Raw genomic sequence first — 16,097 nt, 5'->3', positions numbered from 1 at the left:
AAGGAGACTTGTAACGCCACAATGCTGCTGTACCTGAAGCTGTACTGACACCCAGAGGAGTTGTCTGGGAATTGCTGCTTAAAAAGGGAATAGAAGATTCTATTGCAAAATCCAATATAAACCCAAACGTGCCTAGAGTTTATTTTAAAAAAGGAGAAGAAGGATACAGAAATATTCTATGAAAATAATATTGGTTAAGATAGTTTTACCCCAAAATATGACCTGAGAAATCTGGCTCAGTATTGACTTGAAAAAGAAGGTATTTCCAAATGAGCAGCAGGATCATTGTTTGGCAGGATCATGGCTTGTTTGGATTTGGTTTTTTGGTTTTGTCTTTTTTTAAATACTTGGCCTTTCTTTCTCTTATCATCATATGGCACCAAAATATCTCAGTGGAATGCAAAAAAATTATTTTGAAGGTCTTATCCCTCTTTGAAATGCTATTCTTCCATTTCCAGACTTGAATTAAATCTTCAGAATCCTCACTGACCTATAGAAAGTAAGATCTAGGCACACCATGTAATGCTTTAGTGAAACAACAACCTGTATACCAGGAGATTGGATGTTGTTTGACACATGTCATTATTACGACCTGAAACAGGAGCTAAAGTGGCCCCATCTGTGTAGTTCTTTATAATTCTACATGAGAATAAAAGCATATCCATTAGGTAACAAATCATCTGGCTTTTCCTCAACAACAAATCAGTGCACTTTACTTTCTCCACAAAAAGATGAAAGCAGAGGTCACTTTGTTAGGACTTCAACTATTATTTAACCCAGAGAAATAAATTATTTTGCTAGGCACAGTGGAACAATAGCCCCATTTTGAGCACCTCAGGTACAACCTGGTTCATAAGACACCACCTCTATTTGGTCCTCAGGCTAGATGGAGGTGAAGCACATCAGCTGCTCGGTGTCTTGAGATACTACTCAAATAATTTTTGGCCACTTTGGGTTTCTAAACAATCCAGAAGCTATCCTAAATGGTGTGTTTGTTACAACAATGCAAACCAGTCACTTTGAGAAACATCATTTTGTTCCTGAAACACTGAACCCCTCATAAATGGACTCTCACAATTATGTTAAAAAATAAGAGGCCTGATTTCCACAAGTGCTAAGCACTAGGAAACCCTCACTTTCCTGCCATCTTTTAAAAAAATACTCTAAAAATTAAAAACCACCTTAGTTAATATGCATAACACACAGATCCTAGGCAGAAAAGAACTGCTGAGGCGTTTACACTCCTGCTATAGACTAATTGATAGAAAATAAAACTTCTATTGGGAGTTTCAGATATGGCTTTTGCGCTGCACTTTTAGGTGTCTGGCACAGAAATAGGAATCTAGGAGTCAAGGTTACACTGGCTCCAAGCCACCTCTGGCTCTCTGATTTCAGCTCTTGGCATAATTTAGCCAGGTCCATCTGTCCCTGCTTGCCCATGGGCATCAGCACTGCCAGAACCTCAGCAAGGCTTTTTGTTATGGCCCTGCTCCCCATGTATTTCCCTCCTTTGCACACACCTCTGTGCCAGCACTGCTAAACACTCTCTGTCTCGGCTACCAAGACAAAGCTGTGGGGTTTAGTGGTCCTTTCCTAGAGCTGAGGAGCAGCAGGCAAGCAGGAACAAATTGAATGTTTTGAAGCTTTCTGAAGTTTCTCTGCTCACCCAGGTTGTTTGGCAGGCATGTTAAAGAGGTGCTGTACCTCCTACACCCTGACATATAAGCCCAGAGCCAGGGGACTCAGATACACCAGACATGGAAGAGAAAGTGCAGCTCCCTGCAGAGCAGCTGTGCCAAGACACACAACCTGGGAAACAATGAACTTTCCAAGAAGCCTCAGTGAAAAATCTCACTTTTTGTTCCATGAGTCAAGTGAAGGCTCATGGCAAAATATTGTTCCCAGCCTCACCCAAACACTAATTTTTGCAGGTCTAAAATACTCCATTGCAAACCTCAAAAGATGACCTATTTTCACACAACTATCCTTTGTCTTTAGCTTTTTTGTTGCATTTTTGACATTTCCCAGTTTTCAGCCACAGCAGAAATACAAACATGAAGATATCTGAAGAATTATGAAAAGGTTTGGCCTTTTTTTTAACACAGTCAACTCAGGCAAAGTAGTACTCCTGTGAGATAGTTTAGAGCAGCTATTTTACCAAACTACATTTCTATTCTCTTTGAAAGCCTGTTAAACCAGAACTTAGGGATATGAACAGGAACAGAAATACAGTCTGAATGCATATAATGAGATGTCCAGGTGTGAAAGCTTGAACACAGTATGCAGCCCAATGTGTGTGTAACACATGTAGAGGACTGTGTTTCTTACCCAGGCTCTGAAGCTAGCTTTGGCTTTGATAAGACAGCTTGGTACTGAGTGAGAACACATTAAGAACCAGTCTCCTCTCCAAGCAGATGGCAGCTCCTTATGGCAGGGACAGAGCACATGGACACAAGGCTTGCTATTCCTGTGCAACACTCAGAAAACTAGGACTGGGAGGTTTGGGGTTTGGTTTTTTGTTGTTTTGGTTGTTTTTTTCTTACTTCAACTCCTACAAATGAGTAAGAAGTACATGTAAATACTGACATACATGTCTAAAACTACAAGGTACACAGCTTTTCCAAGCTTGATTGGCTTGTAAGTCTGCCATGCTGGAGAATATTTGACCTATATTTATAACAGTGCTTAAAGTATACCCAGAAGAATATATCTTTCTGTCACTCATCCTTTATCACCCCAGTAAACCAATCTATCCCCTTTTCCAGCACCTTTAATGTCACTGGGGACTGTAGGTCTGTTGTTTCCAGCCCATAAAGCTGGAGAGAGGGATATTCACATTCTACACTGGCATTGTCAGATCCACTCTTGCTACCCTGCTCCTGTCAGGTACAGTTACCACATGTCCAATGCTTGCAGGGAAAGCAGTAGGCCCTAAAAATTAAATTATCAAATGTCATTTTCTTTTATGCGGACAAAAAGAAAACAAGATTATGAGAAGTTATTGTCTTGATATATTCCTGTCTTCTTTGCTGTAAAGCTGTTTTACTTCTCAGAGAAGATTCTGTTTTGCAAACCAAGGACCAAAGTAGGCAAGCAAAGATGAAAGCAAAGGAGAAGAAGAACACAGTTGTTAAAATAAAAGAGACTTCACTGATTCAGTCTTGGCTATCAGCTTGAGAGTGGAAAGCAGATTAATAGCTGTTGTGGTAAACCATTTAAAGGAAACCAAGGTACCCAGCTATCTTTACTCTGACAACATCATTTTTTTATCCTTTACATGCACTCAGAAATAAAAGCTTTCATTCCATGTGGAAAACCTGGCTTTGCCCCTTTCTGTACTGGAAATATTCAGAAGGCATTTTCAAGCCAGATGGTAGTTGACTTTTTAACATTCAGGTAAGATGGTTCCTTTGTCGCATACATGTGCATTCTGTTGCTTGAAGTTGCCCCAAGGAGAGGAGGAGAGCTGGACTGCTTGCATTTCCCTTTTGGAAAGTGGGATGCCAGTCAAGAAGCAAGATCTCTCTAAAGAAGTAAATTTGTAGTCTCATCATGTGTGGGAGTGTTTTGCATGTCCCTGTCTGTCAAAATAATTTGTCATCAGAGTGAATTTCCTCAGCTGTGCATCAGGTGCTGAGATGCCACAAAAGTCATTAAGAGGGGGCAGGCTGGTGAGAAAAGAGGAAGTTAAATCCCACCTAATCCACTCTGGGGAGCTAAATGCTGAAAGATAAAATATATTGGTAATAAGTAGAGATGAGGGAAAAAAAAAACACCGTACAGGATGTACTGTAGTACAGGATGTGCTCTATTTCTGCCATCTATCGAAGGGGCGGATGCACAGACCCACATCACATGTGCCTCCTGTAATTGAAACCCCTTTGCCTCAACAGCAAAGGCTGGAGACTTCACTCTTGAAAAAAAACACACACTCCTTGCATTGCAGTCACATACACAAATAAGGTCCTAGACATGCAAATCTAAACCAAATTCTGCTTTCTTCTTTTCCCAATTATGGTTAACAAGAGCAGAAGCAAAAAGCTGTGCCTTAAAGCTCAGTGTTATTGAGTTGGGGTTGTCAGGATGATATGTAAGTACCAATTACTAATAACTGTTACAGAAAATTTTAAGGAGTAAAACCCATGAATTTTCTATAGCCCAGTTCTCTGTAGATAAGGCCAGACTTGACAGTGGTGACATAAAAATTCTACTAATCAAAACAGAGGAAGGGATGATTAAATGAGATTTTGCCTGTATGCAATAATTTAAAGGTAACACCAGAAGCTGCTGAAAGTTTGTGTTGAATAGTTTCCAGAACATCTGATTCCCACTATGTGCAAAGGTCCCTCAGGTCCAGTGCATGCAATCACCACAAAGCCTTGCCTCATCCCCTGACCTAGCAGGGCTTGTATGTGGCAACACTTTCCTTTGTCCTGACTTTGGGCCTTCAGAAATCAGAACTAAATGCCAGCATCTTTCCATGCCCAGAACCACCCCTGAGATGGTACAATTCCAGGTGAAGTAGTACAAAGCCTCTTGAATCCTGAGTCAAGAGCATCTGTTCTCATGTTTTACCCACTCAGGATAAACCAAAAACATATCTCATGCAGGCCAGTCTTTGCAAAGGTATTTTAGTATCAAAATTCCTCTCCATTCTCTCTCAGTTTAGCATTGTTTTCCTCTCCTAACTCTTTCTTCTACAGCTGAGTCAAGGTGTGTCTCCTAATCAGACATGACCAGAAGTCCCTGAAAAATTCTTGCATTTTTCACCACTGAAAATCTCTCAAAACAATGAAGACGCAAATAACTTGATGTATACAGAGAAATCATATTAACAATAGAAGCTTAAATACACAACATTGTTTACCACACCTGTGCACTAGACTTATAAAATTAGCAGTTGCATCCTTGTCAAGAAATTCTTCAAGAGTGGGGGTAAGGGAAGATTTATAGAGGAACTGAAGAAAGGTTTGGCTAATAGTGGATAAATTGTAGTTTCTATCTGGGATGTGCATAGAATGTTAAGTATTGTGACTGCATCATGCTGACAAATAGTAAAAGCTTTAAAAATACAGGACCAGACCCCACACCAAAATGCATCACTTTTTTCACACTCAGTCTCATGTAGGGAACTTGCTTTCCATCCAATTTCTTATAATTAATTTGCCATATTCTTATAATTTATTTTTCTTTGCTTTCTTCAAAGTTCTTTTCCTATTTAACCCATGTTTACCTTCTTCTGAGTAATTCTAAGTCCTCTTTACAACACTTTCCCTCTTCTTTGAGTCTACATCTTACTTTCCAGTGACAGCCCCACCTTTTTGACATCACCTTCCTAAAGACAGGCAGAGTTGCTTTACGCAAATCCCGCATGCTCCACTTTAGGTAGTGAGAAAATGCCTTACAAGCTGTTTGTAAATGCATCCAAGACAACAGAGGAGAAAGAAAAGGAAGAGTTGAGGAAAAAGCAGACATTGCACTCTGTTATATTCAAGTTCTATTATAAGGACTACACAGGAGTGTACATAAAGGTAATGGTGATTTACACCTTCACTAAAATAAGATTTGTTTAAAAGTAATCAGTACTCATGGAGCCTCATCTGCAAAATGGAAAACAATTCTTACAGGTGTACAAAAACCTGATTAAGACATACACACTTCACTCTTGCTGTGTAATTTTGTAAATGCATCTTGAACTAAATCTGAACCTGAAAATTAATTCAGATTTTGCTATCAAAAACACCAGGGCAGACTACTCTGCCTATTTAGGAGATGATGCTGAGTTTTCAAATGCAAAATTTTTCAGGCAAACCCTTGGATTTCTCAAGTCCTTACCAATATTTGAAATTTTAAAGATTCACCCTCACTAGGCAGTTCCTACCTAGCATGTTCTGAATCATCTCTTTATATTTTCTAAAATTCCACTAAATGAGCATTCTTTCTCCTTTCTACATGCAAATTTGTATCCCTGATGCTCTTCTCATCTTGTATTATGTCGCCCTGAAAACTCAGCTTCTGAGCTTGCTAACATGGTTTTCTAAAGACTTTCCCAGGACAGTAACTATAAACATAGATATGTGTACATTCTTTCTGTTACACGTCTTGTGATGGACATCTCTCATGGCCAGTGCAGTGAGAAAGTGTTATCCTGACAATCCAATCCCTGGCCGTGGTAAGAAGCCTATAAATCCTGGGAGGAAAAATAAACTCTCTTTTCTTTTCACCACACCTCGACCTGTGTCCGTGTGATCTATTCATCTTCAGCGGTAACAGTATTACATGAAGATTTCACATTAAAAAAATACCCTAAACCACCTTGTAACATCTGCATTGTCACACTGTGTTCCTGGGCAACGATCACATACTTCTGGCTGAGTTAAACACTTGGCATTTATTATTTTTCTTCTTCCCTCTAAGAAACTAGGTTATTATTGCTTCATAAAGTAGTGCCTGGATGGTATTACTAGCTAATTAATGTCTATTTAGTGGAAAGGGCTGCAGCCATCTTCCAGCACCTACGGGCCTTTTTTCTTCCTTTCCCTGACAGGACCAGATGGCATCCTGGCCAACCTTCACCCATCCTTCACAAGCCATGCACTTGATTCAGAAAATGCAGCCAGCAGCTTGGGAAACACATTACCATCACAGCTGGACAGATGCTAAAAAAGTGCTGGTTACTGCCCCGAATAGTGGGAAAATTAATGACTTCAATTAAAATATGCAGATTAAACCTCTACCAAGATATAGTCACCTTTTCATCTCTGTATGCTATTGGGGTTTTTATTTTATTAAATTTTCCAGCTCTCATCATATAACAGGGTGACAAACAGCTAAGAAGAGAAATACATGGCCAACAACAAGCACACCAGGCTGTGAGGTCTTCTGCATCTCACAGCACCATTTAATCAAAGGATGAACTCATTCATGTACAAAGGAAGGGTCAAATTACCTGTATCAGTGCAGTCAGACCAGAATATTTACTTTTTTTCAAGATCAAGCACCTCTAGTCCTAGGAAGTTGTCATCCCAATGTGGGTTTTTTAAAATGCAGTGTTCATACTAATTGATGTTCCTACTAAACTACAATCTGCCCCAGCTCCTGGTTACTGCATCAAGACACTGTTCCATGTCCTGTCCAATCCACCACAGATCAAAGAGGAACAAATAAGGAACAAACCATGAAATACTATTAATCAACAGCTACCTGAAAATAATATGAAGTTCAGTTAATTGGAAACAAAAGCATAATTTTTCTCTCAGAAAGACACCTGTCTCAAAACCATTTTATTCACACTATGCTTTAACCAAACAAACTTGTCATCAAAAGCAACACCTAACATTATAATTATTTTTAGATCACATATTCTGTTCCCTGCTTTCATTTACTGAAATAATGTAAGGGATCATTCAACTTTGAATTTTTAGCTACATTCCTCACTTGTCAGAAATAATTATCTTAAAGAAGTTTTATGTATGTGTGTGTGTGTGTGTATATATGTGCATATGCACACACCTACATGTGTGTATATAGTGATGTCAATACAATCTATACATCCTGAAACTATATAATAACCAACTGTGGTTATATCGTGTTTAGGAGAAAAATGACCACTGAGAAATCACTCCCAGTGAGTCAACAATGGCACTTTCTCTCACACCAAGTCCCCTGTCACTTGCTCTTGGCTATAGGATAATGCATTTTGAGCTGTACAATATTTCTGACTAGATAAAAAACACTGGATGCTGATGACTCTTAGACGATCCATGTCAGCTCTGTGTACAGGAGGAATTGATTCCTCTGTTCTCTCCCATATTCCTGTTTAGGAATTTTGCTGAAATCCTTTTCTCAAATTTTAATTGAAAAATAATTTCTGAAGGGGCAAATATCTGCAGAGAACCTTTAAGCAACTTCAGCTGCCAAAATATAACAGTGCTTTCTAAAGTACTTATTTTTTCCTTTAATGTGCCATGTTAGAGAGATTTTTTTAGATTTCTAAGTCAAACATCCAGAAGCTTAGAAATCTGGGATCTCAAAATTTTGGGATCATTCTGCAACCCTGTTGCACACAAATGTTATGACAACTTTTAGTCACATTGCCACTTTCTTTTTTCTTCTACTGGACTTTTGCCTCCCATATATGCACTGCACAGCCTCAAGATTTATTTCTTCCACACTGCCAAAACTGCTCACAGAATGCAAAATGATTAATGCCCTGCTAAGCATCTCTGACAGTCTCCCCATAGCATCCAGGTCTCTCATGACCATGAAAATTCACCCTCACTGTGCTCCTTTAAGGTGAGGTTGCAATATTATCTGTATTCTGCAGCTGGAGAAGCAGGTACCAAGTTTCCGTTCATTTTAGTAATAGAACCTGAGGCAACAGAAATCCTATTTCTCAGTTTCCAGCCCTCCACACCCTTTCAAAACCTCCTTGTAGTGGCCTCCCAGTAACCAAACCTACTTCACAGTGGACATGCACAGAATGAAGAGAACATGGTTAATCGGCCACTCGTGAAAAGTTTGTTGTAAATCCTCACCATTCAGAATTTCTGTCACGGATGCTGAAAAGAGAAGCCAGTCCCACAGAGCATCATTCTTGTCTTGTCTTAAATTTAATAATACCTTGCTGCCTCCACTGCAGTCCCCTGACTCATTTACCGTAAACCTTCCACCTTGGTAGCAAGTGAGGCGGTGTCTAAACATATTTCAGAGCTTGCCCACCAGTGTAATAACCTGCAAAAACCCAGAATTCTCTATTCTGGAGAGAGACAGCCACAGACCCTTCCCCCATGCCCCTAGCCTGTCTCACTCATCACCTACCTATCTGTACCCCATGCCCTCCTCCTTTTCATTATTCCCATTCTGACTTGCCAGACACACCTGGTTATATCCTCTGTGTCCTGAACAGCTCCCCTCCTTTAACCCTATTCCCCGACTTCTGGCACATGCTCCCTTTTTCCTTCTACTCCTTTGGCTCTTGCAACCTCTTTTCCTTGGTCCCTCATACACCTTCTCCTGACCATCTCTATTTGACCATGCCTACTGCATCCATTTTCTCCTTGCTGCTGGAGATCAGCTAATGAGCAGCACAGTCCCACTTCTCTCAGCCCTGTGGGCAGGTCAGCAACCTGAATTAAGCACACAGGAGCATAACTCCTCTGTGAGCATGTACAGACAGAAATTTTTTGAAAGCAACGCTTTTGAACCTGAGGTGTCTCCAAAGTGCACAAACAACCCATCAGCAGGGCAAACTCAGAGGTAATTTTCAAGACAGCAAAAAGGCATCTCACTGGTATTATGATGACATTTTACTAAATGTCAAGCTTCCAAAATTTCGTTCCAATGAGGTTCATTCCACTACCAGCACCAACACATGTCAGGAAATAACCACTGGATTTATTTATTTGAAAGAAGGTCATTTAAAGGAGCACATTTCCCACAAATCTTGTCCTCAGAAAAAAACTGTCTTTTTTGTTAAAGTTTTTACTAAAAGAAAAAGAATCAGTCATAGACTGAATCTTAGCATGAAAATTTTCAGCCAAAACAATTAAAGTTTTGAGAAACTGTAAAGAAAACAATTCCTCATAGTAGGCAGTGACAGGGACACTTTACTCTGAGCAATGCTACCAGCTTACTTTGTACTTAATAAATCTACCAAATGTAATTGCTACAGCTAAGCAAACATTTCCAGTCATGCTGATGTAAACAAAATCATTCTTCTTATCAATAAGAAACTAGTCCGCATGTTCTCACCATTTCTCCACACTGCCTAAAACTCTCTAAGCATCATTTTTCTCACAGCTTTTCCAGCTTCAGATTTTGGGCCCTGCCATTCCAGTCGATGGAAAAATGAACCTGAATTCACCATTCTTCTCTTTGCGAAGAATATCAAGAACTGATCCAGAATCCCTCAGGGAGAAAACCAGGCAATTTAATCCTGGCAGTGCTACCTTGATCACCATGATCTTGCCATGACACCTCCTCCTGACAGCAATTTCCGGTTAGCTGGAAAGTTTCTAGTTGGTAGCCTCATGGCAAGACAGCCTGCCATCCACACTACACCTGTCCTGGAGCTGTAGGCTCTGCTTGCCCTGTACCTTGCAGCCCCCTCCCACACAACCTGACAGAAAAAAAAACTGAAAAAAAGGCCACATGGTCACTATTCCTAATTTTTCTAAACTAAGTTTTAAAACCTGCCCATAGGGTTGCTGATACTGTAGAACTAGAAACACATAATGCATAAATACATTATGTACTTGGGGGGTGAGGGGAATACAACTGCAAAACACAAATAACTTTCAAAGCCAGCAACAGAGTTCTGACAAACATTTCCCATCTAATCTTTGGTAGTGATCCACTGATGGTTTTGAAAATCTAAAATGAAATGACCAAAAAGTTGAGAACCACTTTTAATAGACAAAAAGTGATAAATAAGCAGAATAAAAGATATTTTTAATAGGTCTGAGCATAGTAGATAGTGCTAAGGTGGTAAAAAATTCTTTTATGAGGGAACTATGAGAAAGAAAACTACTGTACAGCCATCCTACGTGATTCAAGATTATATAAAAACCATTAGCTACATCTTTGACAATAAGCAGCAATTCTGGAGGCTTCTGCTTTGTCACATTGCATCAGAGCCGCCTTGAGGGTGAATGCTTTGACCTTTCACCTAACCAGTTGCCAAGATTTTCTTAGCTGGAACTTCAGTCATCCAAAATAAGGTATTTTTTCAAAAACTTGGATTTAGATTAACTAACAGGGCAGCGTGCCACAGAGAATGAAACAAAGGCAAGAACAAAAAATAATGAACAATGAGGAAGAACAGAAGGGAGAAGCAAAAGAGAAGTAGCAAAAAGTATTTGTAATTTCAGCATGTTGGCACAATTCAATAAGCTTAAAAGAGACATTAGGGATTGTCTGTGATGACAGGGATGCATCATCAAGCAGAGAAATGCAGAGGACTCTTACTGCAGCATATGTGTCTGGCTGGCGTCCTTTTGTTTGTCAGGTACCTCATAGTGGGGAGAAATCTTCCCAAGGCCGCTGTCACTCAGCATCCTCTTCCGAACTGCAGGGTTCCACCGATCCGATATTCTAAGGGAGAAGGAGGAAGAGAAAGGCATTCACACCCCTTGTGTGCTCCACTTGGAAGTGGTCTTATGATCATTGGTTCCCAGCATTTTTCAGCCCACAGCAAGTTAAAATAGATTAATTCATTATCAGTACAATGCTGTTCCTACGGATGAGTAGAAGTATTTCTGATCTGTCAAGAGGATGATGAGAAACAGAGACACTTCATGATCGGTCTTAGAGACAAAGGGCTTTAGGGTCTTACACAGTGGAATCAAAACTCTGACCATGCAGAGAAGTTTGTAATTCAATCATTAGAGATTCATGGCAGGATTTAGGGCCAGGTGGTGTGAGGTGGCTAAAAGGTGCTGAAGTCCACTAGTCCTGCTGTGTGCTCCAGAAAATCTAATGGAATAGATTAGTGGAATACACTGCTGTCCTCCTGTAATTACCACGTCTCGATTTGTTCCTGCCTAATACCCGCCCTCCGATATCTCCTAATCCTTCAGAAAAGGGGACCAGAAAGAGATGCCCATCACTAATACAGCTGCTGAAAATCAGATCCCAGCAACACTCACCCAGTTGCCTGCTCCACTACCAGATCAGGCATTCCTGGAGGCGTCCCCACCTGCTGAGACATTACCATCTCTGGGTCCAGAATAAAAATCTCGTCCTGCGAAATTTCTGTCACAAAGTGCAAATGTTCCTGTTGGAGTGACACAAGCAACAGATAATGAACCTGCAGTATCAGTGGTTTCTCAGAGTACCCAGTGCCCTAGAATGAGTTGACTGCATGTCAGGTTCTCTGAAGAATATTAGAGGGACTCTGTGTATTTAAGTGTGTACTCATACACACACACACTAAAATCAATGGCACAGAAGTCACCAATTCATAGGTCATCAATTTCAAACCAAACAAGATTCCCAATGAGCAAGCTGCACACTCACAGCACCACTTTAAAGGCTGTTATTCAATAACTATGCCATTCTGATGAATCCTGGAGGTCTACCCAAATAGCTGAGGTTTGCGTTTTGAAATGAGGACCAACATCTGAAGTCTCTTCTTTGATGATGGTTGACAAAACTTTTCTTGTTTGGGAGTACTCTTCCAGATCTCCACCACTTGTACATTCTGTTTTCACATCTCTATTACCAAAGCTCTCTTTCTCAATCCTTTATTTGTGTGATTGACACTGAAGGTTAATTGTCTTTCAAAAAAAACCACTGAGTGTGAGTATGCCTGTCTATGTAGGCAAATGGGCAGGAAATTTGCCATTGTTTGAGTGCTGAGACCAGCCAGCACACAGTATTAATTTTTCCCCCACAGAATCACAGGATGAAGTAGGCATTAAAAATGACCATTAGTACAGTGTCAAGTATTACAGAAATGCAGAATAAGCCAGAGTAAAATTGCCCAGTTTAATCTGTAGCAGCATCTTCTTCACCCCTGCCTTCCCAAGGTTAGATTGCAACATCAAACCATTTATTTGACAGTGTGAAAAGAAGTCCCATGGTGTCTACATGCAGACACTGAACATGGGAGCTCTGAACTAACGTCCCAACTCCTTCTGCTTGAGCTAAAGCACCAGCTGCTTTTGCTAAGAAACAGTAACACGTTCATGTGATTCAGAAACAGCTTACACTGCTCTCAGGGGGACCAGATACAAACAGCCACAGTGTGAAATCAACAATTTGAACCTAATGCTGAGCCACTAATTGGCCTGTTCTGACTACAAATCAGAAACAACAAAAGCCCTGTAAAATTTTCAATTTCTTAGAAAATACATTCAGATTGTCAGATCTATGCCACAGGTTTGAATCCAGCAGAGATATACATTGTTTTGGGGTTCCTTGTGAGTATTTTATACATCTCTGTTCATAATTCTCAAATTGTAACAACATCTTAACTTCCATAGCTATTTCATGGTGCGCACACATGCACACTCCCACAGGATCAAGACTTCTGGTGCCTAAAAACATTAGTGAAAAGATAAATACAAATACATTGGTGCCACACAGATGCCCCTAGTAAGACTTGATAAGGAAAACAATTGCAAAAAATTCTCTTCTGCATCAGATTGGTAGTAAACAGAATGGCAGATGGTCAGCAGATACAAGACTTCAGTGAAACAACATGAATTAGATCAACTGAAAAACAGTCCAGAATTTTTTTCTCTACTTCTCATGAGTAACACTGCAATACACAGGAAGAATGTCAAATAATTCATTTTAAGCTGCATTTGACATAGATTAAAAAAAAAAAAAATCTATATGAAATGAAAACAAATAAGGATTTACCTGAGATCTGTCAATGCGGTAAAAACGATCAGCAGAAGTTGCTGCAAGAGAGAGAAACAACAGAAAACAGTCTGAGCAGGACTGCCTGGAGAAGATGGGCTGCACTACCATTACTGGCTCATAAAACAACCCCTGTGTCAGGGAAGTCACAGTGGCTCCACAAGGACATAAGCTAATTCCTAATGTCCATATGAGTGGTGTGTCCTGGGTCAGTACTGTGACCAGCATCTTTGTCAGCGGCACAGACAGTGGGGTCGAGCGTGCCCTCAGTGAGGTCCCTGCTCACACCAGCCTTGGTGGAGCAGTGAACACACTGGAGGTGAGGGACACCAGCCAAGGGCACCTTGACACACGTGAGAGGTGGACCAGTGCAAGCCTCATGGAGCTCAACAAAATGCAAGGTCCTACACAGGAGCCATGGCAACCCCAGGCACTGCCAGAGGCTGGGTGGAGAAGTGACTGAGAGCAGCCCTACAGAGGACTTGATGGCTGGTGAAAAACTCAGCATGAGCCAGCTAAGTGCGCTTTTAGCCCAGAAAGCCAAGCATCTCCTGGGCTTCAGTAAAAAGGAAAGTGGCCAGCAGGTCAAGGGATGGGATTCTCCACCTCTACTCTACTCTTGTGAGACCCCACCTGGAGTGCTGTGTACAGTTCTGTTGTCCCCAACACAAGAAGGACCTGGAACTATCAGAGAAAGTCCAGAGAAGGGCCATGAAGTTGATAAAGGGACTGGAGAACATCCCTTACAAAGACAGACTGAGAAAATTAGGGCTGTTCAGCCTGGAGAAGAGAAGGTTGCATGGAGGCCTCAAAGCAACCTTCCAGCACCTGAAGAGGCCTACAGGGAGGCTGAAGCCGGACTCTTCATCATGAACTGTGGTGACAGGACAAGGAGTAAGGGGTACAAACTGAAAAAAGGGGAAATTTAGGCTGGATATTAGGAAGAAATTATTGTCAGAGTGGTGAGATGGTTTCCCAGGGAATTTGTGAAAGCCCCAACCCAGGCAGTGTTCAAGGTCAGGCTGCATAAGGCCTCGAGCAGCCTGGTCTAGTGAGACTGTCCCTGACTGTGGCAGCGGGGCTGGGTCTAGATGATCTTTAAGGTCCCTTCCAACCACTAACATTCTACAATTCTGTGATATTCCTATCCCATCAAATGCTGAATTTGAAGATAAGGCTTAATGAAACAGTAGTCACTGAAAATATTAAGTTGAAATAAATATTTTTAAAATGTGTAAAATGGATTTCAGTCTTATAAGAAGAATTGATTACATTAAAATATGTGACAGAAAAAGCTGCTTTGTTCCGATGAGACTATAGCAAGCATATACTGAATTTGATGGGTCTAATGGGATTAATTCAAATTCTGAATCTAAAGATCAATAATACGCTTAGGAGCTCCTTATAAATCAAAATCACGGCCACAGATATTGACTCTGAATTAGCAATATGTTCAAGGACAATTTATTCTATTCATGAAAAATACATGAAAATTGGGGGATTCACCAAATAAAGCATGTATTATGAATCTTGTCATTGTCAAATCATTTATATTACTAAACCCAAAAGTAGTTATCACCTACAATGTGCTTCATCAGATGCCATTTTTTTGTATCTGCTTTGCATTTATTTGGGTGAGTGAAATCAGGTTCATTCACTCTGCAGTTTTGACACAAGAGCACAGTGATGTAGCATTGTAGGTTTTGGCAGTTCACAGGAATATCAAATACTAAAGACAAAATCTGAACACATCTACCCATCCAGCTTTCTCCAAAAGCCAAACAGATTCTCACCATGGCTTTTATCAATGTCCCTCATGAGAGACAAGGAAGGGTGATTAGAAATTGCCAAGGATAATTTGTTTTTGTTTTGAGCATTAAAAATTTAAATCTCCTCATGCTGAAGCTTTTGTAAAAGCAGATGCCATCCATTTCAGCTGCTAATTCCTGTGCTCTGGAGCCTGATGTAAAGCCCAGATAAATCATCTGCTTTGACAAAGTCTGGGCCAAATACAAGTGCAGCTCTCCACTGCAGAGTTACAAGGAAAGGGAGGTACCTTTCTGTTACCTAAACATTGTAGTGCTTAAAGTACCTGCAGAGAAACCAGGGTAAAGAACTCAGCCTTGCCAGCAGCAGTGAATTGCCACAACTGGCTGCACTCTGAGCTCAGGCAGTGCATGCCATAAAGTCTGCTCATCACAGCAGAGACACTGATAAACCACAGATAACCTGCCTCTGGGAAATGCCCCTCTGAGGGATGAAAAAGCTACAGAAGATATTTCGATTATTATATGAAGGACCTGTTTCATCTTTTAGAGGAGAAAGGGGGGCACTCAGCTCCATTTTTACCTGCTCAGTGTAAGAAGTAATAGTTACCCCCTTCTAGTAATACATTCAGAGCTGTTATCTATAAGCCCACCAGAAGCAGGCAGCATGCTATGCACAGCAGAGGGGAGATGCACTTACCATCTAGGAAGCACCATCTAGGAGAGAGCCTCTGAACAGAAAGTACTCTGGGGAAAGAGCTTTCCTGGTCCTGGATAGGGCATGAAAATTACATTATTAAAAAACCCCAACAAACTGTTTCTTCTCTAGAAAGCACTTCTAAGATTTTCTAGACTTTGACTTTTTTATTTTGCTTTACTGACATTGCACAATGTGCAAAATCTATATAACCCAGGAGCCAAATGAAATTACTGGGGAGGAATTTAGATCTTCTTCCTGACCTG

The 16,097-nt window shown here is 40.6% G+C and overlaps 1 protein-coding gene across 2 annotated transcripts in view; it reads right to left on the bottom strand.

Annotated features, from left to right (window-relative positions):
* LOC131572700 (diacylglycerol kinase iota-like) overlaps positions 1-16,097 on the bottom strand; it is a 100,318-nt gene that overhangs the window by 32,926 nt on the left and 51,295 nt on the right. For both annotated transcript variants that reach the window (XM_058825978.1, XM_058825979.1), the window contains 4 exons: positions 15,835-15,904; positions 13,369-13,409; positions 11,649-11,776; positions 10,969-11,094 (listed from right to left, as the gene is read on the bottom strand). In XM_058825978.1, the coding sequence (XP_058681961.1) occupies positions 10,969-11,094; positions 11,649-11,776; positions 13,369-13,409; positions 15,835-15,904 (365 nt within the window). The remainder of the gene's footprint in view (positions 1-10,968; positions 11,095-11,648; positions 11,777-13,368; positions 13,410-15,834; positions 15,905-16,097) is intronic.

The sequence above is a fragment of the Poecile atricapillus genome, chromosome Z (genome assembly GCF_030490865.1).
Source record: "Poecile atricapillus isolate bPoeAtr1 chromosome Z, bPoeAtr1.hap1, whole genome shotgun sequence".
NCBI lineage: Eukaryota > Metazoa > Chordata > Aves > Passeriformes > Paridae > Poecile > Poecile atricapillus.
The sequence above is the reverse complement of the archived record's forward strand: the minus strand, read 5'-3'. Positions and strand labels throughout refer to the sequence as shown.